General features: G+C 56.2%; 1 protein-coding gene across 1 annotated transcript; it reads right to left on the bottom strand.

Annotated features, from left to right (window-relative positions):
* Nucleotides 1-12: 12 nt before the first annotated feature.
* Nucleotides 13-27889, bottom strand: APCDD1 (APC down-regulated 1). Its single transcript, XM_006213626.4, has 5 exons — nucleotides 27697-27889; nucleotides 18059-18242; nucleotides 14857-15388; nucleotides 3366-3687; nucleotides 13-1930 (listed from the first exon to the last, which is right to left on the bottom strand). Exons 1-5 carry the CDS (start codon nucleotides 27752-27754, stop codon nucleotides 1479-1481), a joined length of 1548 nt encoding a protein of 515 aa, XP_006213688.1. The 5' UTR covers nucleotides 27755-27889; the 3' UTR covers nucleotides 13-1478.
* Between the last annotated feature and the right edge of the window lie 110 nt (nucleotides 27890-27999).

Here is a 27999-nt window from a genome sequence, read left to right as displayed (position 1 = left end):
GTGCAGTGAACATCGTTTTTTACATCATTTTATTATATCCTTTCAAGATGGCATTAGTATTCATTAAATAGATCCACAGGTAAAACGTGTTTGGTGGGAGTATTTCTGACATCTTTGCTGGTTAAACCTGGCAGACGTTAAGTTAGTACTTTCGTTTGAACAAACCCCCTCAGTACGCACCACAACTTAAAATATCACCTAAAGACAAAGCGCTTTGGGTCTCCACGCCACCCTTACAACGACCACGCGCGTCACAAAGGCGGTTCTTGAGCACAGGTGTGACGTCCGGCCTCCATCACGGATCCTCTGGCGGCTTTCAGTCACATCCAGGCCTTCTGTGGGCTTCTCCCCCGGTCACTCCGTTGGTCTCCAACAGCAGCCACCTCCGTGATCAGACAGCACCACTTGTAACAGCCCCACGTGGTGGGCAGACGTGACTCGTCACCTCCCACACGAGGAAGCTCACAGACGCCGCGTGAGGTGCCCCAAGGCACTCTGTCAGGCTGGCCTGGCCCCGGAGGACAGTGTTCAGTCTAACGCAGCACATGGCCAGGGTGTCCCCACCACCTCCTGGGGACAGCCAGCCCCGAGGGCTTCCACACATGGTTTCTAAGTGTTCATCTGTGAGGTCACAGAGGTGGCAGTGACACTCCATCCACCCAGCTCTGACCAGCTCCCACATGGGCCAGGATGTGTCCCACAGAGAGGAGAAGGGACGGACGAGCACTGCGTCCTTGCGTCCCTGTCATGCACCATCACTGTCCCTGCACCGCTGCTCCTGTCCCCATCCGCCACGTACTCCGCCACCTCGTCCCCGGGCAGGTGTCCTGCCACCACCCAGAAACCAGTGCTGGACCGACGTCTCTGACCCCCATGACGTGAAACAACCAGGTTCAGATGACTGTGAAACTTTAATGAGATGCTTCTTGGCGACTGAAAGTCTGCAGTTTCTTGGCACAAAGGCTGTCGAGGTGGTTCCGAGACACCTGGTCTTCCCCACACCCACATCTGTCTCTTCTCTATTCATGAAAGGTGTCTGTGTCCCAGTCCCAAACCGACTCTGCCCTGGGTGCTGGGCTGTAAAAGCCGGAGTAACACGGTTGTAACAGACGACAGGAAGCCACTGCAGAGAAGCAACAGGAAGAGCTGTGGCTGGACGTCTGTTTCTCCTCCACCCAGAGATGTCACAGTAATGAAGAAGATGACAAGAGGAAGCCACTCGCACCTGCTCCCCACACAGCGCACGCCCAGCTCTCCGCGGCCAGGAAGTGCGCCTCCTCTGGGGGGGCGCCCGGGATGGAGCGTCGCGCAGAGACATCCCCCCGCGGCTCCCAACCCTGGCTAGGAGGGGTGGCGGGGTGTGAGGCAGGAGGACGGCAGTTCCCAGGCACTCGACAAAGAAGTGTCTTTTTTTTTTTGCAAAGGAAACCTGTACATGGTAAGGAATCCGGTCTGGAAAAATAAAACTGTGAGGACATCTATCTGAGGCCGTTCCAGGCGGGCAGAGTCCAAAGGCAGGTGAGCCCAGCCAGCAGCAGGGGACCAGGGCCCCTCGTGGGTGCCCGGCTCCAGCGAGGATGCTCCCTCTGGTCCTCGGAGAAGTCGTCGGGCCTGGGCGTGGACGAGGCACACTGGACCAAGGGCATCTGGTAGGACGTGGCTCTCTTCTCGGGCCTGTCGGGGCTGGAGCCATCGCTGGGCCTCTGGCCATTAAACAGCAGGTAGCGGCCGCGGACGTCCTGCTCCATCTTGAAGATCTCGTACTCTGTGTGAGGTAGCTTGATGCCCAGGGCCACGCAGCCATTGGTGTGGGTCACGTCCTGCTGGACGCCCACCTGCCAGGACCCCTCGGCCCCGCACTCATTCCCGTGGAAGACGTTGAGCAGCGAGGCTGTGGCCGCGTCCATGGGGGTGACCTTCATGTGGTTCACTGCCGAGGAGAGAGCACAGGTCCGTGACCGGGCAGCCCACCCTGCAGACCGACCCGACGGACCCCGGCCCGGGAAGACGGTGTGGACGTGAGCGGTGACCACACCAAGGGTGCTGCAGGGGCCACTAGGAAGTCCACGCCTGGCTGTCAGTGGGAAGCCCAGACCGTGGCTGACCGTGCCTGTCACTATGAGCTCCAACTGTCCCCAGGGAGTTGTCTCTGGTGGCCCCAGCTTTGTGGGATTGACAAAACAGTCCACAAAAACTGGAATTTGTTTTTATGAACAGGTTTTTAAATAGTTTTGGTATCAAACGCCTATACTAATGAGCAACCTGGCAAGTTAATACTGGGCCGTAAGTCGGGCAACTACAATAAACTAGGTTGCAAGCTAATTTACAAGAAAAATATGCTTAAATGTTTTAGGTGGAAATCCCAGTCCTCGCAGGGGGCCACTCTGGAGGCCCTCCTAGGGGACCACATTCTGTGTACACGTGAGAGCTCTGGGCGGGCTCAGACCAAGGTGCTCGTTCTCTGGGTTCCATCTACCCAAGGCCCTTTCTCCCTGGAGCCAATCTTCCTCCTAAGGGGAGCGGAGATGCCCTAGGACTTATCTGGTTTGGCAGAAATACCTTCTCCTAAGTGGACCTGACCGTAGGATGCTGTCCCGGAAGGCCACGCCTGTTTCCAGGCCAGCCCTCTTTATTGGTCCATGACAAGGTTGGCACCTTCTTGAAAAGATGTGCAAGCTTAAAAGAAGTTCTAAAATTAGAGACCACAAGAGCTCTCTGCTGACAGCGGCCTGGAGAATCTCACCCATTACCTGCCTCACTTAGGTGAGCGTGACGCGTCCCGACCACCCACTGGCAAGCACGTGACACCTTCCCCAGGCCACGATGAGCGCGGGTTGGGGTGACAAGCTCTGAGCACCTGAGCTGTCACTACCGCCGCTCGGGAGGGCACCTGCGCAGCGAGCGAGCGTGGTGCCAGCTGGGCGGCTCGGCATCCCCAGGAGCTGCGCGCAGAGAAGGAAACAACGCAGACTTGGTTCCCTCCCCGGAGTGTCTCCTTGGCCATGCCGGACACCACGGAGAGGGTGGGCTCCTGGCACCCCAGCCCAAGGCCAAGTGTGAATCCTATGTCTGGAAGGGCTGACGTCCAAAATATACAAGGAACTCTTACAACTTAACAGCAGCAAACAAAAAAGAAAACAAATTACTCAGCTGGCCCGGCCCCGGCTGGCCCGGCCGGAGCAGCGAGGGCGCAGAGGCCGGTGACCGGCACCCTGGGGGCGGGAGTGCTCCCGAGCCCCTCCCAGCAGCCCTAGCAGAGAAGACGCCCTTTCCCGCAGGCTCCGCGTCCCCAGGCCGCTGCCGGCCCTCCGGCGGGCCCTGACCTCGGGGTGCGGCAGGGCGCAGGGCGCGGGCAGGAGCCCTACCTTTGAACACGAACTCCGTGCCGCCCATGACCCGGGCGGAGTGCACACCCCGGCTGTAGCGGCCCTTGGCGTAGATGCTGAAGGTGGGGTGCTTGCACACGGGGTCGGAGTAGTGGTAGTAGTGGCCCTCCCAGGTGTGGTTGTTGTCGTGGAAGATGAAGTGGCGCGTGAGGAAGAGGACCTCGGGCCGCACCTCGCAGCGCTGGCTCACCCACTCGCCATGCAGGCCGACCGTCAGCTCAGCCTTGGGGGGCAGGAGGGGTGGCCGGTGCTCGTCCGAGCGGTGGATGATGCGGCAGGCCATGCAGGCGTGGTCGTGGTGCTAGAGCCGAGACACAAGCACAGGGACACGGTCTCCATCAGGGCCATGGACACACGCTGCCCCGGGACACGGCAGAGGGGTGACCCAGCCCCTGGCACCGTCCCGTCACCCGGCGCTGCGGGCGCATGTGGGCTGGTGTGTGCGCACAAGTGCACACGTGGGCCTGGCTGAGGGGAGAGACGGGCCTAGACATCTCAGCTGTGATACGGGCTCCCTTCAGAACCCTGTCGCAGTTTCAGGTCACACGTCCTGGACACTTGATTTCAAAAAGAAGGCTGGTATCACCTCACACCCCTAAGGATGGCTACCATCCCAAAAAACCCCCCAAAATAGGAGCATTGGCGAGGCTGTGGAGAAACTGGAACCCTTGGGCACTGCCACTGGGAATGTAACAGGGTGCAGCTGCTGTGGAAGACAATTACCTTGCCACCCAGCGATCCCACTTCTGGTCTGTGCCCCAAAGAACTGCAGCCAGGGCCCCACAGAGAGCTCTGTCCACCCAAGTTCATGGCAACATTATGAACAGTAGCCAAGAGATGGAAACAACCCAACATACAGCAACGGCTGAATGGAGAAACACGATGCAGTCCATCCATACAATGGAATATTATTCAGCCTTAAAAAGGAAGGACATTCTGCCACGTGTGACAACACAGATGCACCTGGAGGCTGTTGTGCTCAGTGACATGAGCCAGACACAGAAGGAAGAATACTGTGTGACTCCACTTATATGCGGGACACAGGCCAGTCACGTTTACAGCAACAAAAGCAGACCAGATGCCACCTGGGCTGGGGCGGGGGTGCACGGACTTCTGTGGGTGGATGGAAACGACAGTCCCGCAACAGTGAGTGGACTGAACGTCCCTGCGTGAGACCTAAAACCAGTTAAGACGGTAAATTCTGTTACAGGTATTTTAGCACAATGAGATTTTTCATTAAACATAATTATGATACACACAACAGGCAGAGAAAGGACACCTGCCAGTTGCTGGGGGTGACGAGGGGGCTGTCTGAGGACAGTGGGTGTCCCTGCAAAGGAGGCAGGAAGGACACGGCCCCGCAGAGGGCGAGCAGACGTCCGGCTGTGTCTGCGGGGCTGGGCTCACACGGCTCACGGGCTCTTAGCTGGCTCTGGCTTTACAGCCTGAAGCTGTACTTGTGCAAGAGGGCGGCAACCCTGACTTTCAGGAGTGAGGCTCTGGCGGGGTCTGCTTTACTAACCCTAACTGAGACCCCAGGACAAAGGCGACCTAGAAAATCTAGACACTGGCACACAAGGAGGCCACACAAATAGGAGTGGCACTGGAGTGGGAGGGCGACCCTGGCCCTGTGTCCCTGCCGGGGTCCACCATGCACAGCTCCAGGCCTGCGGACAGGGACTGACAGGCAGTTACTCAGGGCACTGACTCAGCACGAGGCCGGCACGGTGGGTCTTGGGTTAAAGGCCAGGCCACCTGGGAGGGCGGAGAGCACAGCAGGGAACAGGGCTCCCCACGCCTACCTCCACACTCCCCTGCAAGGACAGCTCAGCGCCCACTCGCAGGCTTCCCCGTGCTCGTCAGGTGAGCTGAGGGCTGTGGTTTAGGGGAGAGGGGGAGGTTTGTGGCTTGCAGACGCGAGACTGGAGGAGCAGCGCAGAGAGATGAAGGTGGGGGTCTCACTGCCCTGAGTTCCCATTCGCTTCTTGGCTGACGGTTTCCTACAAAGGCCTCTTGGGACACACGGCGGAAACCAGCCTGCAGCCTATGGTCAGCAGAGTGCTGCAAGCTACAGCGAGGATCGGCCGGGAAGGACTCAGGCACACAGCCACCAGGGCCGTGCTCACCTGCGCAGAGAGAGATGGCTCTGGCTGGGGCTGAGCCACTGCTGACCTGGGCAAGTCACCCCTCTCTTGGCGTCAATGTCCCTGTGCATAAATCGGGCATTACACCTGCATAAGAGCTAAGACACGAGCAGCAGATTATGGCGGGTCCACTCAGCGCCCCCAGAATCACCGCGCAGAGGCCGTCTCAGAGTGAGGGCGTACATTTGCACGGCCCTTGGAGGGAAGACTGGACACACGGAACGTCCCCTGCTATACGTGCCACTGTCTGTCAAGTGCACGTCAGGATGAATAAAACACAAATTCAATGAAAAGAGAGCATCATAGAATTCAGTAATTTTGCCATAGTTTGTTTTCTTGTAAACTACTACAAGGTGAAGTTTCCGAATTTTTTACCTAAAAGGGAATTCTAGTACTCAGAGTCTGGGATGGATAGTTCATATGATGCTAGTAACATCATATTAGCTCCTGCCCCCAGGAGGCAGCCCCTTAATGGCTAGCTAGCATCATCATGATCAGCACCTTGATCAAACCGTACCTGCTGTCCCTACTCCCCTGCTCCGGCGCCACATGGTCTGAGTGAAACCAGCCCAGTACTCAAGTCTGAGATTTCACAGAAAGGACAGTGGGGCAAGGTAGTGGGGGGGGGGGTTCTGGTGCCAGTGCCTGTTAACAAGCACATCAAGTGCTGCAGGAGACAGCCTTGGAAAGAGAGACCCCTCTAAGAACACAGGCCAGGCAGCTTCCCACATCCCCCAGAGGAGGGACCTCCCCTGGGAGCTCACCAGCTGGCAGCCTGCTGACTGCTCCCCGCAACCCCTGCCTGCTGAGCAGATCCTACACAGACCACAAGCTCTTCTGGTACCCTCCCACCAACCCAGCCTCCACCCCCTTCCTCCCATTCCGCACAACTCGGTTTGCTATCTGTGGTTTGTGAATTGAAAAACAACCACCGGGACCACTTTCCTTTCCGGCCATTCTCGGAAGACATGAACCTTAATCCCTGGAAAGATCTGCTTTCTCCAATACCATTATCAACTCAGGAACTGCCCAGAAAGCTTGGGTGGGCGGGGAGGGAGTAAGGGGTCTTGGTTCGCTGCTGGGACAACCCAGGGATCAACTGCTCTTCAGAGAAGGAAGAGACTTGGCGCAGAGGGGACACTGCTGTCGGGCCCAGGCCATTCCACGCCCAGCACGGTAGCACTTTGAGCTTTTTGTAAGGACGAAGGGGCAGGATCCTCCGCTCTAAGATGAGGGCCTGGCTGAACTGCGGTCACCGCAGGAGAGTGCTGGTCCTGCTCTACTCGAGTGTCTCTGATCTGCAGCAGAGAGAGCAGGCCGGGCAGCTGCGGGGAGACGCATCACCTGTAGGTCGCGCAAAGATTTAGGGAGGGAGGGAGGGGAGGGAAGCTTGCCCTTGGGTACTGGTCTTGCCAGATTCCTAAACGAGTCACGTTTCTTGACTTAACGTTCCTTCGTTGTGGCAGAACATCCACGACAAAGAAGTTACCACCTCCAGCATTCTCAGCGCACGGCTCAGGCACTAAGCACACTCACGTGCTGCGAGGCCATCACCGCCACCCCCTCCGGGACTCACTCATCTTCCCAAACTGCGGCTCCGTCCCTGTCAATACGACTGTCGACTGGCCCCCAGCCTGGCCCTTGGCAACCTGCACTCCACTTTGTCTACGAATCTGACTCCTCTAGGGACCTCCTGTAAGTGGAGCCACTCAGTATTTGTCCTTCCTGTGTCTGGCTCACTTCACCTTTCAGTGTCCTCGGAGTTCATCCGAGCTGCAGCAGTTGCCAGAACTGCCCTCCTTTCCAAGGCTGAAGAGGACTGCGCTGTGTGGACAGACTGCGGTTTATTTGTCCATCAGCGGGCACCTGGTTGCTGTCACTTTTTGGCTGTTGTGAATAATGCTTCCGTGAGCATGGGTGCACAATCTCTTTGAGACCCTGCTTTCAACTCTTTTCGGTGTGTATCCACAAGTGGAGTCGCTGGGTCATAAGGTAATTCTGTCTTCAACTGCTGGAGGAGCCGCCGTGTTATTTCCCACAGAGCTGCACCATTCACCTGCTCAGCAGCAGAACACGAGGGTTCCATTTCTCCACATCCCCACCAACAGCTGTGTCTCCCTCTGACAACAGCCATCCGAGTGGGTGTGATGTGGCCCCCACTGCGGTTCTGTCTCACAGTTCCCTACTGATCAGGAACGGTCAGCATCTTGCCATGTGCTCGTGGGCTATTTTTACGTCTTCTTTGGAGAACTGTCTATTCAAGTCCTTCGCCCATTTTTAATTTTTTTTTTTAGTTCTTCTTGTTGCTGAGTTGACTACTTGCTGTTTTAAACAACCTTTAGCTGGCACTAAGGAAACAAAGATGTCATAAGTGAGTGAGGGATTTCTGGCTTCTCTGTGGATACTGTCAAAAAGGGGACAGTTTTTACCATAGCTGGATAATGGGGACACCTCTGTTTTCTGGACAGATTTTTAAAAAAAAATCTAATTTGCACTCTTAATTACCACCATCCTTGGCTTGAATAAAAACCAAAAGACCTTTAGGAACAAGCATGAGGAAGCCCAAATGAAGGCTGAGCACGGTATTTGCTCTCAAGTTTCTCCTTCCCAAGATGGTTTTCTTAAACAGCAGCCTCTCCCAGTTACTACCGGGAGAGGACTGTCAACATGAAGAGTGGCTGGCACCAGAACGTCTCATTTGCTTCCTGAAGGTACTCTTGTCTGGGCCACGCTCTGACCCACAGTTCCCACTGAGGCTCTCCCTTGCTCAGGCTCTCCCGCCAGGCTCCGCGTGGCTCCCTCCGCTGCGTCTCACTCAGAAAGGCTCTCTTAACGCCTGGGTTTCTGCACACACAAGAGCTGAAGGCTAAAGCAGAGGGCCCAGAATGTGATCCACGCTGAGGCTCTACACCAACGACAGACAGCTTTCATCCCGGGGGCAGGGGGCTATACAATTAATCGCTTAAGAAGGAAACCAAGCTTATTCTAAAAATGAAAAATCAACCTCAGATTTTACAAGTGAGCAACGTTTTAGGCAGAGAGAGGTTCTGCCCACCCTGCCCAGCCCCGGCAACAGGTAAACAACAGCACACAGGGCGCTGACTCTGAGGAGGTCCCAGTACACCACCTCCTCACGCACAGAGGGACAGAAGAGCATGGTTGAGATGACTCCAGGGCCCAAAGTAGAATTGGGACAGGACTCGGTGTGGAGCTCGCTGCGTGCCCTGGGCCACCCCTTCCATCGAGGTCTGCAAAGAACACACATCAAGGACTCTGGTCCCCGGAGAAGGTCCTCTCTGGCTGATGACTGGCAGGCCTCTCCAGGCGTTGCCCGTCCCCTGCCAAATTCATTTCTGGAGAGCTGGTCTGTCAACAAGATCTGCTGATGGGATCCACTTGTTTCCAGCGTCTTCCTGGAATAGAAGGAATTCCCCAACGTGATCTTGCTGTGAATAAATCAGCTAGAGAAGCAGCTGAATAAAACATTCCTTGGGCCACATGTTTTGTTCAAGGAGGAGGAGAAAAGGGAATAGATGATGGAAAACTTCCCTTGCTAGAGTTGTGCTGCGGAGAAACGCTTCTCAGGTAGAAACCTCCAAGGCCAGCGAGTGCTGCTGGAAGTCGTGTGCACACGTGCAGCCCCCAGCAACTGTAGGTGTCGTCTCTGCACACATGGACGTCCTTCCTGGCTCTGCAGGCTCTCTGGGACCAAGACCAGTGCCCTCCCCTTTCCCATTTCCCATGACACCTAGCGGAGCGTGTGAAGGCTCATGACTGCTGGACGGATAGAAAGTTGTCCTTGGATACGTAACAGCAGTAACTGGGCAGGCCGGCTCAGAGCTGCCCGCCCGGGGCAGTGGCCTCTCGGGGCCCCTTCAGATCTGGGACCCAGGAGGCTGAGTGCGGGTTCACCTGGTCCCCCTCAAGGGGTCGTAACGATTCCGCTTTCAGCAGGAAGGGGGGGGATGGCCGAGGCCGCACGTGTTGGGTGTCTCTACCTGAAGCTCCAGGGCCACCACTGGAGGTGGGCGGCCTGTCTGGCCTGCGGTCTGGCACCTGCTCCTGGCAGGCGGGGTCAGCGATGACGTGAGCACACAGCAGTGCTCCGACCCCGCTCAGTCTGGTCACCATCTGCCAGGAGTGGGCACAGGTGCTGAGGGCAGGGGGACCCAGCCTCCCAAGATGCTGCACAGCAGCCCCAGCCCACAGCGGGTTACCCGAAAGGGGCCTGGGCCGCAAGGACTGTGGGGGATGAGAGAGGCGGGTGCCACTGACCCCCGGGTCCTGCCCTTGCCTGCTGGACGCCTCCGGGAGCAGAATCGCCTGAACACAACGTCCTGGAGGTAAGAAGGGGGACCCCGGGCAACACGGCATCTCCTAGGAATGGGTTTTCTAGGGATTTTAGCATCTGAAAAGTTAGCTCACAAAGGCCTTTCCTGTTTTAGGAAATATCCGTAAGTCACACGGAAGGTAACCCTGCCTCCACCTTATGATCCACGCACACCGCGGACAGCTGTTTGAAGAGGACCCCAAGAAGACGGTTCTTGAACACAAACGGCCAAGAATGGAGTCAGGAGAAAACCCGAAAGGAGTTTTGCTTGTTTCTTCCACTCTTACTACTTGCAGCTCATTTAAATGCTGAAGTCGACTCATTTTCAAGGTCAAATCTGCTGAAAAAGCAGTGCCCTCCCCCCAGGTCTGGCCGCCTTCTCCCCCTCCCGCCTCCCCACGGCGCTCGGCCAACAAGTCTGCACAGGACGACTGGGCACAGACGGGTGACCTCATGCCCACCCAGGCATTCGTTCTGTCCTCTCTGCTGTCTGGCCTTTTAAGGGGTGAAATGGTTACCCCTCGCACTGCCCCTGACAACAAGCGCTTCCCCGTCTGCTGCCTCCTCACGCACAGCAACCCTGCACTCAGGGCTCATGAACTATCACGAGTGTCTCTGCGGTGACGGCGGGCGTAAGGAGCTGTGCAGCATGGCTGTCGGGACACATCCCGTCCTGACCCAAACACAGCGTCCGCACGCCGGGTGCAGGGCTGCCTCACGGTGCACACTCGGGAGGTCCCGGGCTCCTGTAGGTGGTGTCCTCGCCGTCCCCACCTTAGTAAGGCGGGTTCCAGACGCTGCTGAGGCCATGACTCCCTGAATGCCCCGGTCCTCTGCCACCTCTGGACCCCATCACCTCTGCAAACACCCCTCCTTTTCCTGTACTGGTGGCAAGAGTGGGGACACGGGTTCCTCCACGAGCACCCACTCCGCCATGTGCCTGAGGAGGGACCCCTCTGCTGCAGACCCGCCTGGAGTCCGCTGTCCACGGCCATGTGGTCCAAAGTCCCTTGACGTCACGACGTCGAAACATCTTCCACACCCTGAAGAGGCTGGAGAGGAAAACCCTTCACCAGCAAAGGGCTGCCCCAGCCCAAAGGCCTCCAAGAACTGAGCAGAGACAGCACCTCCTCTGGTGCTCGGGCGTCCCCCGAACACGCTGCTGCCCTCCTTCCTCCGACGGGCAGCCCTGCCGCCAGAGCATTCCGGGCAGAATATTCCAGACCCGGGGTTTGGGGAGAGCTGCGTGGTTTTCAGGCGACCCCTCTGACTTTGACCTGTGGCCTAGTCAGTGCAGGGTTTTGGACAAAGGCCAGTTCCGTCTGCTTGTAAGTCTGGTCCGGCTCCCCAGCCATCGCTGGCTCCTAGTTACCACGGATGGCTCCCAGGAAAGATGGCACCTCCTGGCGGATTCCACGGCACGGGAATCCGGGCAGAGGGCAGCAGTTGTCCTGATGTTGACTCGATTTGAGCAGAGCGTCTTCTTTCAGGGAGACTGAGGGGGGCCTTGATTGTTTTCTAGGGAAGAGCAGCCAGCCGCATCCGAAAGAACCTCCTGGCACACCTGAGCCTTCCAGCGCTCCGGGCCTCACAGCAAAGCTGCTCGAAGCTTAGAAAAACAACTCGATTTAAAGTTTCTGTTTTTACACGGTGTCTCGTTTCCAGAGGGGCTGAGAGGAGGGGTTTTAAACTAATTTAGTGTTTAAACTAATTTTCAGCCAGGTCTCTATGGACCGATGATTAGAGAAGGCGAGGAGTTCGGCGGGGGGGGGGAGTGGGGGGGGGAGTGGGGGGGGGAGCTTGCCGACAGGGACGCGCCTGGGCCCCTCCCTCCCAGTGGGTCGGCGGGCCTTGCTGGGCAGCCCGGCAGGCAGGGAGCACCTGGGGCTAAGGAGAGGTGCCCACGGCCCAGTCCATTTATTCCTTCTCCTTGCTGTCCTAGGGCAGGATCGACAAACTTCCTGACGACTCGCGCGCCGCAGGCCAAGATGCATGCGCCAGGGACAACAGCAGAAGAAGGGCCCTTTCAGCTCCCAGCGCCACACGGGCCAGGCCCTGGATGCCGGCCGGCAACCGCCCCGCCCCGCCCCGCCACCGCCTTCCTCTGCGGCCACAGCCCTCCTCCCAGCCTCCGAGGCCGGCCTTTGCTGAACTGGTTTTAACTGAGAGTGGTGACTGTGTGTAGGCAGGATAAGGTCCCGGGGCAAATCTCAGCAGGTCCGAAAAGGTTTGCAGTGACCAGTGTGCCCCCAGCCACACACGCCCTCCTCAGCGGCCCAGCTGCCCCAGCACAGGATACCGGCCCCGTGGGCAGCTTGCCTCTTGCTTGTACCTTCACACGTGGTGTCACGCTCTCCATGCTCCCCCGCACCTTCCTTTAAATAAAAGCAGTACGTCCTGGGTAACATCTAAAAGACCCGGTTCTTCACCCTGAATGTTTCTAGAATGAGGGACTGCGGCCTGGGGTTTGCAGAGTTTACTTCTTATGAATCTGTGCAAACGTTCACACACGGCCTCAGCCGCAGAAGGAAGAGAAAACGGGAGGAAAGGTTTAACAACACTGCGAATACTCGGTGCCGCTCAGCAGCCGTGGTCCTTCCCTGGGAGCCGCCAGCCAGAGAGCTGCTCGCCCTAGACCACGGCCAGCGGCCCTTCCCGGGTGCCCGGCAGCCCAGGGCTTGTTCACCAGCTGACTCTGATGCTGTCCCCCGTTTACAGAAGAGAAAAACCGAGGCCCCAGGAGGCCCTATAACACTGCCACCCCCCATGACTCATGCCCACGGAGGCCTGGACTCCCGTCTCCACAGGCCACATTCTCTCCACTTGATCTGACTGTGTCAAAAAACACAACTCCAACTGTGTTGTGGGTGAAAACCCTAAGGCCAGCCTGACACCTGTCACCCTAGTCCCCAGCCCATGAGTGATGACTCACTTCCAAGACCTCCGTCCTCCGGGAGCCAGAGTGTGGGCCAGCTCCCCCAGCTGACGACAGGGTTTCGTGAGGGCCGCCAGCTGGAGCAGGGACAGGACTGGGGGAGGGCGAGAGGACCGTGTGGAGCTGCAAGCTATGGAACCCCGATTCACCTTCCCCAGCTCCCAGTGGAGAGGAGGATGCAGACACGGGGCGGGACAGGCAGGTGTCGTGGTTAATCCTCTCCTCTTCCAGTTTAAGTAGGGGTCAAGGATCAAAGGGCCTATGTGGGCGTCTGCAGGCGAGGACACAGAACCTGGACCCGATGTCACGCATGGAGAGCAGAGCAGGTCGGGAACGGGGCGGGAGCCGGCAGGTGCGGGCTGCTCACTGGCCGCCCCGTCCCGGGACCGAGGGGCCTCCACCCGCCTCTTCTCTCCTTCCCGGCCCGGCCTGCTCACCGGCGTGTCCGCCGGAGGGCCCTGCTCCTGGGCCGTCTTCACAAAGGTGCAGGTGAGGCCCCCGGGTTCTGGCTCCTGGGGGGTTTCTGCTGGGCTGCAGACGGCTTTCACTCCTGACACTCCTCCACCCTTCCTCCCACCCCCGGAGATAAAGTTGGCTCCACTGTGCTCAGAGGGGGAGCGTACCCTCCCGCTGCCTCCTCACACCTGCGCCTTCGAGAGATGTGCTGTCTCCCTGCAGTGTCCGACGCCAGCTCTGGATGAGGTCCCTTGATGGAGCCAGAAGCCCACGGGTCCTCCAATTCCCAGACACCTGGCCCCAGTCTCACCTTGGAGCCTCCGCGTCCCCGTGGACTGGGTGGGGCCTCCCACCTGCCCTCACCCCATGGGACCTCTAGGTTCTCAAGTGGCAGGAGGGCTGTCCTCTCCCCCACGGCCTGGCCTCACTGTGCTCCTGGTGCCCCTAGAACTTCCTGGGCCCAACACAGCGTACCTGGCCCTGGGGGTCACCTCACCATGGTGGCAGGGGGACGTCCCCGAGAGGTGCATCCGGAGGAGACAGCCTCCCAGGCCGGCCCACTCAGCAGGCTCCCCACAATCAGAATAAAGGCAAGTATCATCACAGGAGCGCTTGGTGAGCGACAAGAAGACCGAATGGTCTGCAGGGGCAGTCCTGGGAGGTTTCTCCACCAGGTCTGAACGCACTCAAAGGACAGAGAAGAAAACAGATGTTTTAAAAACAAAGAAACCACCAAACAAAAGTCAGACAAGCCCTGCAATGAGAGAGCTGCTGTTCTAGAGAAGATTCTAGAAAAGCAGATCTGACAGCGGCGGGGGGGGGTGGCGTGGAGGGGTGGACACACTCCAGAGAAAGCCGCCTGCCCCGCCCCGGCCCCTCCAGGCTCCGCCTTCCCAATTTCTGCGGTGGAAGCGGTCACATCTCGTGCAGACACAGACTCCCAGCCCGTGGGAAGGAAATGCCCGGTGAACTCCGAGTGTAATTACCGGACTAGCATTCAAGAACAGAACATTATCAGGTTTTAATTGTTTCCTGCCCTCTCAGTCCTCCCTGTGGTCTCGGCGACTCCATGTTTCAGTTAGTCCAATGGGAAAAGCATGGGGTCTGGGAAAGGTCTGGGTTCAAGTTCCAGCCCTGAAACTCACTCAGTGGTGACCTTGGGCAGGACCACCCTCAAACCTCAGCTGCCCCCTGTCTCCCGCTAAGAGGGTGGTCATCACGTCTGCCTGGCAGGCCCGTGGCGGAGACCAGGCAGGACGTCCCCCAGGGCCCCCGCTGCACTGCTGCTGCCCACCCACACCGGCCCCGGCCGGGACCCCTGCCGGGCTTGTGTCTCTCCCAAGCGCGGTCACCGTATCTCCACGTTTGCCTGCAAGCAAGCTTTCCTCTCAGAATCACAGAAGAGGTTCCCAGAGGCTCAGAGCTAGAAGGAGCCTTGGGAGTGTGCCAGGACCACCACCCTCAGCAAATAGGAAAACGGAGCTGCATCACAGAGAAAGTGGCGGCCCATCCAGGCCCCTGATCCGGGCTGTGTCGCCCCCAGCCCTCCTGTCCCAGTGCCCCCAGTGCCCTCCCTCTCTGGGGCCCCCGAGGCAGCAGCCGTACCTTGGCGTTCTGCAGGGGGGGCTGGTAGCTGGACGGCCGGTAGAACATTCTCTGGGAGGCGTCGGTGTGGATGTCCCCCAGGAAGAGCTCCTCCACCAGGCGGTCCAGGTTGTGCTGCAGGTACTGCTTTTCCACCCGCACCAGCTGCAGCTCGTGCATGGCGAAGTTCACGGCCCGGGTGCACTCCTGGCCACTCTCCTCCCGCCACAGGTCATAGGGCATGTCGGGCACCCAGGGGCCACCGGCGGGCACGAAGCCAGGGCAGGTGTGGTTGACCAGCTGGCCCAGCCGCTCGGCCACGGCCTCAGAGTGGCAGATGACCTGCACACGGTGCAGCTGGTAGTCGGCCTCAGTGCCACCGCGGATGATCCAGGAGGCCTGGCGCAGGCGGATCTTGCCCCGGACGACCAGGGTGTAGGTGGGGCTGGCGCAGCGGCTGCCGCGGTAGTAAAACTGGTAGGCCTTGAAGGTGTTGTTGTGGTAGAACCTGTACGACCTGGTGAGGAACTCCGGGCCCGAGCGCACCTCACAGCTGGGGGAGAGGGGGGACAGAGACTTCTGAGCCCGGGGGCAGCGTCACAGGCGTCAGTGACGACTTTGACGCCAAATTGCTCGCTCTGGGCGGACGCTGCTCTGAGCCCTCTCTGGACCCCAGTGCTGAATCTGCCCTACAGCCTGGGAGCAGGGTGGGTACCAGCCCTGCCCCTGTTTGACAGATGGGGAAACCGAGGCACAAGGGATTAGGAAGCAGGGCCCAGCGCCCGTAACCAGGCAGCATCAGAGCCAACGTGACCTCTGGCAGCCCAGCTCCCGCATGCCCCTGGGCAGTCGGTACCAGAAAATCTCCCGTTCACTTTAGGAACAAAACGGGAGAGCAGGAACCTGTGGTCCTCAGTCCCACGTGCGGCCTCACATCCAGGTGCGGAGGGGAAGGGGAGGGGAGCGGCGCCCAGGAAAGAAGCTCCCCTGCGTGGTTCAGAAAGGGGTGACTTCCTGAACACTTCCACCATCTGGACCCCGCCCAGAGCAGCCAGGTGCCAGACGTCCGTCATCCTGGAAGGGAACCCAGTCTTGGGGAGGCGCTGCTTGGAGAAAGTTGGAAATTCACCCTCCCATCCAGGCAAAATGAGTCTTCCCACTAGCGGAAAAGCAAAGAGGCAAACAGGGTTCACTTTGGTTGTGCTGTTGACAGTGGGAAAATGTTTCTTGCTGAGGCATCAGATTAAGTGCTAAATGCCTGACCTGGAGACACCTGGACGGGGAGTTCTCACCTGGTCGGATGGCAACCAAGTCCTACATCTGCAGCACAGCCCGAACCAGGAAACGACCAGGTTTTCTTCAATGCATTGGAAACTGAATTTCTCTGAATCTCATGCAAGAAGCCAAAGTCTGCCTGTGACCTAAAGGTCCTAGTCGCGGTTGCATCTTACCTGTCTTGTCCTTACCACTCTGCTCGTATCTATGATTTATAGATAAATCTATTTTGTACAGTAATTCAGGCTTGAGCAGGCTTCGTGTTGATAAATCAAGGCTGGGACTGAAATCCCAGAGGGCAGTGGTTCTCAAAGTTATTGGTTAACAAACTGGTGAATGAGCACCATTTACAAGTGGGTACCACTCGCTAGGTAAAGCCTGTCCCCGGTGGACATCCAGCACCTCACAGTACCGTGAGCATCAGTCTCTGTGACACAGGAGTGAGAGGAAGCCCACATTTCTCCCCCAGGGGAAGAGGGGTCGCTCTGAGGGAGCAGCGATCACTGTCCGCTGCGGTGCAGACAAGAGGATGGGCGAGTCCTACCACTTCACGTGAGCGTGACAATCCGCTGACTCGGTCCTGAGCTCAGGGTCCACCGGGCCCACCCACTTGGCCATCGGCCCCCACTGCCTCCCCGGGCCTCCGTCACCTCCAGCTGGGTGGGCTGTGAGCATGGCCCTGGGTGGAAACGCTTCAATGACTTCCCCGTTCTCTTAAAGGCCAGATTTGCAGAGACCTGCCTGCAAGGGACCCGCGGGCTGACCCCACCCCCTCAGAGGCTGGGGCTACTGCCCCGTCACGAGCCCCTCCTGTGATCCCCCAATCCAGACTCCGCCAGTGCTTCTACGCGGAAGGCTCTTCCCCCGCCCTGGGTGGGCAACGCCATCCCACGCATCCTCTTCTCGGCTGGCTTTCCTACCCCGCCCCACCCTAACGTAGGGGCCCTGCTAGTCTCCACGAACACCTGTTGTTTTCTCCCTCTTCGTAACACTTCCTTGTGTGTTTATTTGTAAAACTGCTGAAGACAGGGGCCACGTCTGCTTCGTTCGCCGCCACACACGCAGGGTTGCCGGCAGCGCTTGCACACAGCCCACGTTTGTGTGCTCCACAAATATTTGTTGAGTAAGATGATAAATAATTTAAAAGTACATCACATTAAGATTAAGATTTGTGCCAGTACTTACCAGGCAGTTATTTTGAGAAACCTCATTTTTAGGAAAAAACAAAAACCAAAAAACCCTCTGGGCCTTCATCCTCTTATAAGATCTTTTCTCTCTCTCTTCTCTGTGTGCCTGTGATCCCCCCCCCCAAGAGACCTGGAGAAGGATCGGTCCCACAGTCAGCTTTGTGAATTCACAACCATTTAATGGGTAGGGAAGGAAACACTGCAGGTCGGCCTCCGGGCTATTTTTAACAGCTCTAATGGCAGATAAGCCCGAGCTCAAACTGGGATAAATCTTAGCTCCACAGCCTGGAAAAGACGCCAAGAGCTGTGCCCTGGCTGGGAGAGGTAGCGTGAGCACCTTTTAACTCACTCTCAGAACCCAAAGCTGCGTATTAAATGACCAGAATGTAGTTAGCATACTTAGAGCATCAGAAGCTGGCAAGTCAGGTTTCAGCCTGGTGAAACACAGGTCCCTAATTTCACTTGGTAATGGTCTCTTTTTAAACACGAGTGGCCCTACAGAGGTCGGTAAACAAGGACGCATTCACCTACGTGTGGGTTCACGGTGGGGCGGTGTCACCGCTAGGGCTAAGATTTCTACAGGACTCAGCTCAGTTTCTTTACCGACCAGCATTTCAGACTCACTAGGCTCTGAGTTAAGCCGGAGACACCACCAGAATCACTGGACATTGTCGCAAGTCTGCGCATCCGAGGCACGCTAAGAAGGGCCTGCCGTGGCAGGGGCTCTCCGGGCCCTCCCGGACCCCTGCCCCATCTCTTACCCAGTGGACACCCAGTGGCCCTCGATGGCGGGCGGCATCTGCACGGTGATCCTCGCACCATTGTGAAGGTGTTTGAGCATGTGATGACACTGGGATTCCTTGAACGCCCTCCACGCACTTTTCTCCAGGGACCTGGGATGTGATCTGCTGTCTGGATGAAGGAGGGCAGAACCCTCTCCCAGCCCTGAAACAGAAGGAAAAGGCAGTCTGGCGTCAGGCGGGTGGACAGCAGATCTGAGTCAGGTTCTCCTGCTCCACCAGGTCCTGTCACTTGTCTTTGCTCTCCTGGGATTCACAACCCACAGTGAGGCTCCTGGGAAGCCGTCTCCCAGGGGAGAAAAATGGGGGTCCATGGAGACAACGATCCTGACTTGCAAGAGGTCACTTGGTGAGTTCCTGGCAAAGCGAAGGGTCCGTGAAACAGCAAACAAGGCAGTGCAGCTCAAGAGTGTCTCACCAAAGGCCACAGATGGGCCTGAAGGGACAGGCAGGAAGGGTGGTCAGGAAGGGTGGACGGGGCAGTGGCAGTGACACAGACGGGAGGGCAGGGAGCCAGCAGACCAGCCTCAGTGAAAAGGGCAAAGAGAGACGGAGAGAAAGGCCCAGGGTTCAGCTGGGGATGTGCCCCACTGTGCCCCTCTCCTGCCTCCCGTCTGCCCGCACCACCTCCTGCATCTGGGGGCCTCAGGTCTTCAAGAGGATGCCCTCGGGAGGGGGTGTGCATCCTATGCCCTTCCCGCAAGGGGTAAGTGTGACACTCCTCCCCAGTTATCTTCAAAGGCTGCCAGGGCTTCTCCCCAAAGTTGGTGGCAAACTAAACATATGTTACAGGGTTTAAAATGGGAGGAATTACGAGAAGACTGTACACTTGTATTTTCCATGGGTAAAGGGACACCAGGACTAAGTTTATCCGCAGGATACATCGTCTAGGTCGGCCAAAATGTCCGCGTGCAGGACAACCTCCAGCCTCGAGTTCAGAATACAAATGGAGTTGCAGTCTGAGAGCCCGCTGTCTCCTTTGAGACTCACTGCTAAAGTAATTCACAGTCTGATCAGTCTTCATTGTGGACCTACTATGTATTGAGCACTGTGTTAGCAAAAAAACAAAAACAAAAAACAAAAAAAAACCACTAGCTAGACAAAAGTACAAAAATAAAATATGGATGTTAACTAAATACTGTGCTCATCATTCCGAAATGTATGTTAAGTGCAACGTCACCAACAGCCCCATTCAGCCAAACCAGGAGAGCCACGGCCGCCCGAGAATGAGGACAACACGAAAAGTCAGGCCTCTGCGCCGGGTGGCGGAGACACTAGCGCTCAGGGCCGACACGCGAAGACCCCCTTTCCGCGGCTCCCCGCTCCCATCCTGCGGAAGCCCCGCCGCCACAGTGATGGTCCTGGGCCCTCCCCGCCGCCCCTCCCCAGGGAGGCCACGAGTGCACTGCCTCAGCCGTTGTTCTCTTTCTCTTTGCAAAACAAGCCTGTTTTCAAAATCCACACCTTTTGATCAGCCCCCTCCCACCCGTGGTAGTAAGGGCCCTTCCCTGTTGGCAGTGGCACTGGGCCAGGTGGAAAGTCTGGAAAGTTCAGGGATGGACGCTCAGCAATCCAACGTGGACATCCACCTGCACTGTGTCCTCTGATGCTCATGATCCTGACCCTAGTGTTTTCATCCTCATCCGTCTGGCACTTGTGTTGATCCCTCAGTAGCTCTGAACGAGAGGAGGGAGGGTGTACTAAACAGGGTACCTCCACAGACCCCAAGAGTTGTAATCTTGATGCTAGGGAAGCACTTCCTGAATTCTCTGTTAGGAATGAAGCCAAGGAATCAAACGGTACAACTTGCCATCTAGTGGGTCAACTGTAATGTGGTAAAAAAAAAAAAATGAGATTTTTTTTTTAAATGAGATTTTAATTCAAGTTACAAGGCCCTGGGAGCTGGGGGAGATTCTGCATTAAATACAACACCAAGCGTTCAGTAAAGATGCCATCATCTCACCGTCCACCAAGCAATGTTCTAAAAATTGATTTACAACCCCCTTTACACCCGGCAGATGTTTTCCTGTAAGGTCACGAAGGCCGGGAGAGGAGTGGATGTGGGTGAGAACTCACCCACAGTCATCAAATCCAGGATGGCAGTGATTGTTCAGACGCGTCACTGTTACTGCCAGCGACAGAAACACTTGCATTCACACGATGACATGACGCCTAGACCGCAGCCCGCGCCACCCTGGGATCGCGCGCTCAGCCTCCGGCTGCTGCGTCTCCTCAAGGCCAGGCCAGGGCTCCGGCCCGCAGCCGCGGGCCTCTCGCGGCAGGTCATCGGGCTGCTCTGCACGTGTGTCAACAGCACAGCACCACACAGCCTCGTCTTTTGGTGGGCGTCTCCCTTTCCACAGAGCTGACTGCCGTGTGAGGAACTGAGTCACTGCGTTACTTCCCCGGTGAGAAGCGCCTGCCTGGCTGCGGTCTGTCACGGGGCCACCTGCCTGCCACGGCGGCTTCCCTCCAGTGCTCAGACGCCTGCGCTGCTTTCTGCAGCTGAACCACAGGGAGGGAGTGACGAGGACCCACGCAGAGGAAGAGACGCGGGGACAGCCCCGCGCGTGCCGCCCTGAGCGCAGGTTGGCCTGGAAAGGGACGAGGAACCACTCGGCGCCTTTAAGCAACGTCACACACGGCAAGAAGTCCATCCTGGAAAGACTGAGCTTCCCCTTTCTGGAGGGCGGAGCAGCAGAAAGATCGATTACGAGCTCTGCAGTGATTCAGGGTGCCATTTTTGCCTGAAAATAGTCAGGAAGAGAAGAGAAGGAAATTGCTCTCAACAGAGCAGTGAGTCCTCTTCATAGGCTCAGAGAGGGACTGACCATCTCCGGCATGCTGTGGGGGAGGCATCACCCAGAAGCCACTTTAAAACAAAGGGAAAGCGGGAGGGAGGGTCAGAATGATGGAGGAGAGCAGGAAGCTACACTAACTGAGCACGGACTCTGAGAAGAAGAGTTTGCAAAACACCCACAAGCCCTGCGTTCACACATCTTAAGCGGGGTGAGCCAACCGTGCCGGGGTCCGGCCGGCGGCACCCAAGGCTGTCGACTGAGCACAGAGGAGTTCCTGCCTGAGAGCAGCTACTCTTCACAAAAATACACGTGCTCCTTACATACAGTAACTGTAAAAACCCCCACTTAGCTGGATTATCTGCGTGACTGGAAATGTTGCTTGCTCACAATATTTGAAAATTCTGCTGCTGAATGTGGAGCGTGGTTGACATGATCTTTCTCTGACGATTCTGGCTCTCAAAGCCGCTCCAGGTGAGATCACCAGTGCCTGTGGGATGCACTCTGGATCCAAGGTGTTGGGGTGGACAGGTGACAACCCTGCCTGGGCGCCATCTCTCTGATGAGAACGTGCGTGTGCAGGAGCACTCACACAGCAGCGTCGGCGGTTTGGGTGACTGAGGATCCCGATGTTCCGGGTGGGAAGACTAGCTGACGAGGTTCCATTCATTAAGATTTTGCTGCACATGAATCCAAGGACAGGAGCGTCTCAAAGGGTGAGATGGCAACAGAGCGGTAAGAAAGGGGCTTTGGCTAAGTCATCTAATGAGCCTCTGTTCCCCTGTACAAAGCAGAAATCACAATACTGACAGTGACGCAAGCTGTGTAACTCTTGACGATTCGCTTTACGCATGTATTACCTCACTTATCAAATGCCGTTGACCACAGGGACAGAGGGGGTTGGTGGAGAGCCCTCTGCAGCGTCAAGGGTTCTGGGAAGAGCCAGGCCTGACCGCAGACACACTGGAAGTGCTCCACTGCCCGCCAGCAGCATCCTAAAAGGGGGCACCGGCATGACCCCACCGCTTAACGGTCTCTGACATCCAGGTCCCGTGGCCTGGGCCCAGATACAGTGATTAAGACAAAGGGCAGCGCCGTTCAAGTCAGTGTGGGAGAAAATGTAGACTCTGGAAGGAACTCGTGCTCCCATGGGAAACAAATTCCAGAAGGCTTTAGAGTACAATTGTAAGATGACCATTTCCAGAGAACTCCAGAGATGCTGCAGCGCTGGAGGGTGGACTCGGGCACAGATGTGTGTGCATGCACACATGTTCCTGCACGTGTGTGTGTACGAGAGTGACTGACTCCCAAGGAATAAATCACTCACAACACAAATCCTAAATGACTTCACAATGATCTTAACTACTATCAGAATTGCACGTCTACTGTGCAGAGTGAAAACTTCCAAAGATATCAAATAAAAACCCAGATTTCCTGAAATGACGTATGGGATTGACCATTTGCTCAGGGATCCGCACCCGACGTCCAAGGCCCGGCGGCCAGGTGTCTGTTTGCATCACGGAGGTCAGCAGGCTCCGCACCAGCGGGCAGCCCTCAGCGCAGACTTCGGGGGCACAGATGTAGCACTTGCACGTCACCCACTTATTCCTAAATCCCTGGTCTCTCAAAGAGCCAGCCAGGCCACCAACAGGGACCAAAGAGGGGATGGGAGCCTCATCGCTGACGTGGGAAGGGTAGAGTGGAGGAGAAACACAGGTCTGTCCAGGTTCCCGATTCCTCAGTTAACATTTAAATAATCTGAATTGTCTCCATCCTATTCGTCAGCTCCTCGCCTGCCCGTTAAGACTAAGAACCCAAAGTTCTAAGCCATCTGACACATGGTAAGATGTAAAATTAGTTGGGAAGGAAACACGTTTCAAACACACTTGGGACTGAATTAATCTTTGATACGATTAGTCCCTGCCTGTGCACTTTAATGCTTTAAAAAAAATCAAACAAAAAAGGCCAAATGTCAACACATTCACCGTGGGGTCTCGGGTGGGGCCCTGAAAGATGACTCCGCTCACGGGGCAGGTTCCTGTACTCTCTGTGACGTGACACACAATACGCCGGTACCCAGGGTGAGGCAGCATCTCCAACAGGAACCGGTGTGACCCATAAAGACAGGGCAGATAAAATGGGCATGAGTAAACGCGGGTCATCACTTGGCTGGGACACACTCCGCCCTGCGTGCGGACATGGACTGTGGAGTGGGCACTGCTCACACCCCCGGGCAGGGCGTCCTCTGGGGAAGAAGAGCAGGTGCGTCTGGCAGACACGTGGAGGTCACTGCCACGCGGCGCCCGCCCGACCCAGCGCTGCTTTTCATCTCCGCCTCTTTTGCGCTAACAGCTAAGAACTGCTTTGGCCATCTTTAAAGCTTCTTCTCGAAAATATTTTCCCTTTATGAGAAAGATCATCAAGTTAAGATTTCCAATTCCTGGCTTCATTTAACCTTAGAGGAAGATGATGTCATTTTCTAAGCCATCTTCTTCTAAGGCCACGGCTCCCGGGCCAGACCCCGGGGTGGATCCACAGTCTGCACAGTCTACACGCTGGGCCTGGAGCTGACGGCTGCTGCCACACTTGTGTACTTCAGAGAGGTCGTGTGTGTGAGTGTGAGATGTGGTTGTGTGTATGGTGTGTGTGCACATGGGTATTCGTGTTTGGTGTGTATATGATGTGTGTGGTCTATGTGTGCGTGGTTTGTGTGCATGTAAGGTGTGTGTGTCTCGTGCATGGTGTGTGTATGGTGTGTGCATCTGTGTACGTGTGAATGTGGTGTACGTATGCTGTGTGCACAGTGTGTGTGTGCGGGGGCCATCCTCCCAGCTCTGGGCTCTCAGGTAAGCTCTTCTGCACCCCCCCCAGACATCCTCAGGACTCCTGAGAAAGGGGACCGCTGCTACTCACAGCCCTGTCCCCAGCAAGCAGTGACACGGGCCCATGGGAGGCCTCGTAAACGCACCAGTTGACCGAAAGGTTGGCTGAAGGAAAACCCTCACAGAACAGAACACCTACAGTGATTTTCAGGGACATCCTCTCCTTTCTCTCACCTAGGTCCCTATCACATGACTGTCCAAAACAACTTTCTTTCCAAATTTGAGAGCTCTAAATGACCTGTGCACAGACGTGGCAGGAGGCCGTGGCAGGTGTCTTGCTGAGGTTTTCCTGGGGGTCACTTCACGCCCCGCTGGGTGAGCTTCCCGCAGACGCACATGATCACGGACAGACCTTTTTATATTTCCGGTCCTGAGTGTTTTACGCTTCACTTTGATTGATTCTCTCAAGCTGTCATCAGTCCGTCCCACACAGTACATAATTACACAGCCGCACCATCCACTGAAGTTTAGTTCTTGACTCATTCAGGGTGGAACCGAAGGAGCACGGCTACAACAGGACCTCTCAGCCACGTGCTTGAAGCCTGTCAGTTTATCTCACAAGGGAACATTCACCATCTCTCCAAGACCCTTGCTCCCTGCTAGGAGCAGATGCATCATTTCTTTTCACGATTACATTTTATGATGAAGGGGAAAGGTGCATGACAGGCGATGTTTTCCTGGTCACAAACACTGTCCTTGGTAAAGTGATATTTCAGACTCCCAGACTCCTGTTCTACCCTATGCTTCTTCACATTTTGTTGGTTAAGCCACACTTTTTTTTTTTAAGTTTTAACAGAATACGCTTGAGTGAAAGGGAATAGCTCGAAAGTATCTTCACATTTCAGAAAAGTCAGTGAATTCTACAAAAGTGAACAGCGCTGGGGAACAGTACATGTCCAGCACCACTCCAAAACGTAACCGGTCGCATCAGCGAAGAGAACGGGCACTTTGGGGCACAGTGCAGCCCCACTTACACTGAAACACCTCATGCTGAACTGTGCTCCTGGAGCCGAATGACTTTTGTGGCTTTCCATCGAAGCCAAGAGCACAGTGGCAGCGGACGCCCTCCAGCTGTCCACACCACGACATTCGACCGGTTTTATTTGGACTCAGAAATGCAGTTGTTTTCAGAAGTGGACGAAGAGGAAAGTAAAACTGACATGAAGACTCTTGTCATCACGTTTTGAACTCGGGTCTCCCGCTACATTTACAGTTTTAAAAACAGCAAAAATAAACACCAGGCTCCGTCCTTGCCAGAGCCTAACTGACTCACCAATAGGACCAAGGGGCGATTTATGAGTTGCATGAGTTTAAATAAAAGTTACCACAAAACTGAATAAAGACTGGATGCCAAACACAATAAATAGTTTCTATAGCATTGTCATCCAGAATCTTCCTGAAGGCTTTGTGCACTGTTTAATCTTATTACACTTGCTAGTGTCACAAATAATCTATGAATGATGCCTGAAACTAAATGTGTTAAACTTTGTTACAAGTATGTTCACAACCATAGAAAACATGTCTTTACCTGCTAAACGCTATCATGAACAGACAAATGGTGTACTGGGGCTAGCAAAATAAAATGTGCAGGTATCAGGGAAAAAAATCACTAAGCCACTCTAAAGAAAGTTCAGATAATTTCCTCCAGGCTTAGAACTTCTATTAAAATATATAGTCAATCTCCATCTGTTCCTACAGAATTTTAAAATGCCTGCCAACCCCTGACTATAGAGCAGAACACTCTCACAACCCATTCTCTGGGTTAGGTTGATTAATAACGATTTTCTGTTAAAACTGTTTCAGTCAAGTGAAAATCAGGCAGAAAGAGGAGGAAAGAATACCCAGTTCCTTCCTGGTGCTTTGCATTATCCTAGCGAATGTGACAAGCCTTTCTTAACCGCAGAGATTTATACACTGAAGGTCTACTCGCCCGGTTTATTTCCTATGCTGGAATCCAACACTCCCTGCAGGATGTGAGTTGATCTATGGGAAACATCAGTGTTAATAATGTTGCCATTGCAGATTCACTTTGAAATGGGATAACTATTTGTGGGGTTATCCCCATCATCCAGTTAAACTTCGCAAACCTCCTTTTTGATCTTACATCCTCTTGGGCAGACACACGCGTGCACAGAGTGCACACACGCCCAGGATCTGCTGTCCTTCCCTTTAGGGTGCAGATGCCTGACTCCTGCCTTCCTTACTCTCTCCTGCGAGCTGCGGTCTGGGTAATCCCTGATCCCCAAGGCGGCCAGGTTGACTTAGGAGACCTGGGGCTATATTTGAATCTCACGAAGGTACACTTGGACTCCCATTAGCAGCTCTTACTTTCCCAGCTTGGATTCTGGTGCAGGAAGGACAGTTACAACTTCCACCTCCCAAAAGAAGGAGGATAAGCTGAGGTGGCCCCCGCTGCATGTCTGAGGATCGCTTCTGTAGTCCAAAAGGCAATGGTTTTATGCAAAAAAACAAAAACCAAAAACTATGTATGCCAACTTTTAAAGTAATTTTTCATTTTAAAGTCATTTGCCTACATGATCGCTTTTCTTCACAAATATGATGACAGATTTTTTTTAAGGGGTCAGTTTCCCCTGTTTCATCTCCCTCTCCCTTGTGTTTTTGGTGTGTGTGGCAGCTGCTGTTTGATCTGTCCATCGGCTCTGATTTGTTTCATGTTTCAGCCAAAGATTAAAACTGCTCTGTAATTCTAAGCAGATGGGCCTAGGAGTGCAACCCTATAATTACACCTTCTCTCTTTGGCCGTCGAACTGCAAGCCTTCCAAGCTGACTTCAGAAGTCTGGGACCACTGGGGCTCAGAGCACACCTCGGCAGTCGGGCAGGTCCGGCCCGGCCCGACCCCTTCACGGGGCCTGTGGGCTGGGCCGCCCCCGCCGCCTGCCCCGAGCAGGACTAGAAAGGAAGCAGCAGCACACGGCGCCCGTCTTCTGGCCCGGCTCTGTGGTTACAGTCTCCTCCCTTTCCTCGGTCGCCTGAGGGTGGGGGTCGCTGCCCCGTCTTCAGTGCCGCCTAACGCTTTCTGAAGCTGGATCCACTGCTGGTCCTGCTCAGAAACCTTGAGGCCAGAGGGTGCTGATCGGATCTGACCTCCCAAGGTTTGGGGCGGCCGCGGTGGGCGTTGAGACTGGAGAGCCCGGCTCCTGGTGGAGACTGCTGAACTGTCAGGTGTCCACCATTAGGGAAAGGTGGCCCAGGACATCAGAATCAGAACACTGTCTTCTGCCACCGCCTGTCCCCACGACCACAATCTCCCACGAAATCTGTCTTCCCACCCCCCAGGCCACGTTATCTTATTTTTCTCAGCACAATCCCTGGAGCTCTTCTAAGGCCTGCTGTTCTCTGGCTGAGGGTTTCTTAGAGCTGCCAAGAACATGTGACACATGAAACACAGAAACAAAAACAAAACCAAGAAGAGCAGGAGGTAAGCAAGGCTCAGGCTGTGGAGAACTTAAGAGACTGGTTTTAATTACTGCACCTTGGCTATTGGGAGACCCTCGCTTCTTGAAACTGTGACCAGAGAACTCACTGGTCCCCCTGGGAGAGCCGTCCTCGAAGAGGCGCACAGAAACGCTGCAAGCTGCTTTCCCCTGAAATGATCCATGTCTCTGTACAGTCCCCGAAAAGTTTAGAACACAGCAAGGGCCCCGCCTGCGCTCTGACATTCTGGAAAAGGGTCGCACAGTCTGCGATTTCACGACGGTCTAAGTCGGAAACCCCCGCACCGTGGACACAAGTGTCCCCGGGACTTGGAGATAGTCTGTGTGAGCGCGCACTCTTCCAGAGAGCAGCCGGGCGCCCGGGAAGGCGAGCCTCTTCCAGGACGCGCAGGAGAGGCTGTGACCGGCTGCGGGGTCCCCTGGGCTCCCCTCGGCTTCGACCCCTCCTCCCCCCGGGACTCACCGTGAAGCAGGAGGGCCGGGAACAGGGATGTGAGCAGGAGGCGGCGCACACAGGACATCTCCAGGCCTCCTCGGGGGCTGCCCGCGCGAGCCGCACCGCCCGCCGTCCGGGGACCCAACTCCCCGAGGCCCGCCTGCAGCCCGGGCGGCGCGGCCCGGCGGCGCGGGGACAGGGCCAGGCCCGCGCTTCAGGCGGCCGCGGCGCGCCCCATGCCCGGCCCGGCCCCACGGCTCCCGGCCTCCCGCCCCGCGCCCGGCCCTGCGCGCCCGCCCGGCCGCCGCCGCCGCCGCCGCCGCGCCGCGC

The sequence above is a fragment of the Vicugna pacos genome, chromosome 24, assembly GCF_048564905.1.
Source record: "Vicugna pacos chromosome 24, VicPac4, whole genome shotgun sequence".
In the NCBI taxonomy this organism is placed as follows: Eukaryota; Metazoa; Chordata; class Mammalia; order Artiodactyla; family Camelidae; genus Vicugna; species Vicugna pacos.
This window is presented reverse-complemented; position numbering and strand designations above follow the sequence as displayed.

What these genes read in the sequence shown, in the direction of transcription:
- APCDD1 (XM_006213626.4), bottom strand. Translation starts at nt 27,754, where the DNA reads ATGTCCTGTGTGCGCCGCCTCCTGCTCACATCCCTGTTCCCGGCCCTC. An exon ending in CCCGGCCCTCCTGCTTCACG is followed by an intron (nt 18,243 to 27,696) that starts GTGAGTCCCGGG and finishes CTTCTGTTTCAG; the next exon opens with GGCTGGGAGAGGGTTCTGCC. An exon ending in CCCCCCTGCAGAACGCCAAG is followed by an intron (nt 3,688 to 14,856) that starts GTACGGCTGCTG and finishes TCTCGGCTCTAG; the next exon opens with CACCACGACCACGCCTGCAT.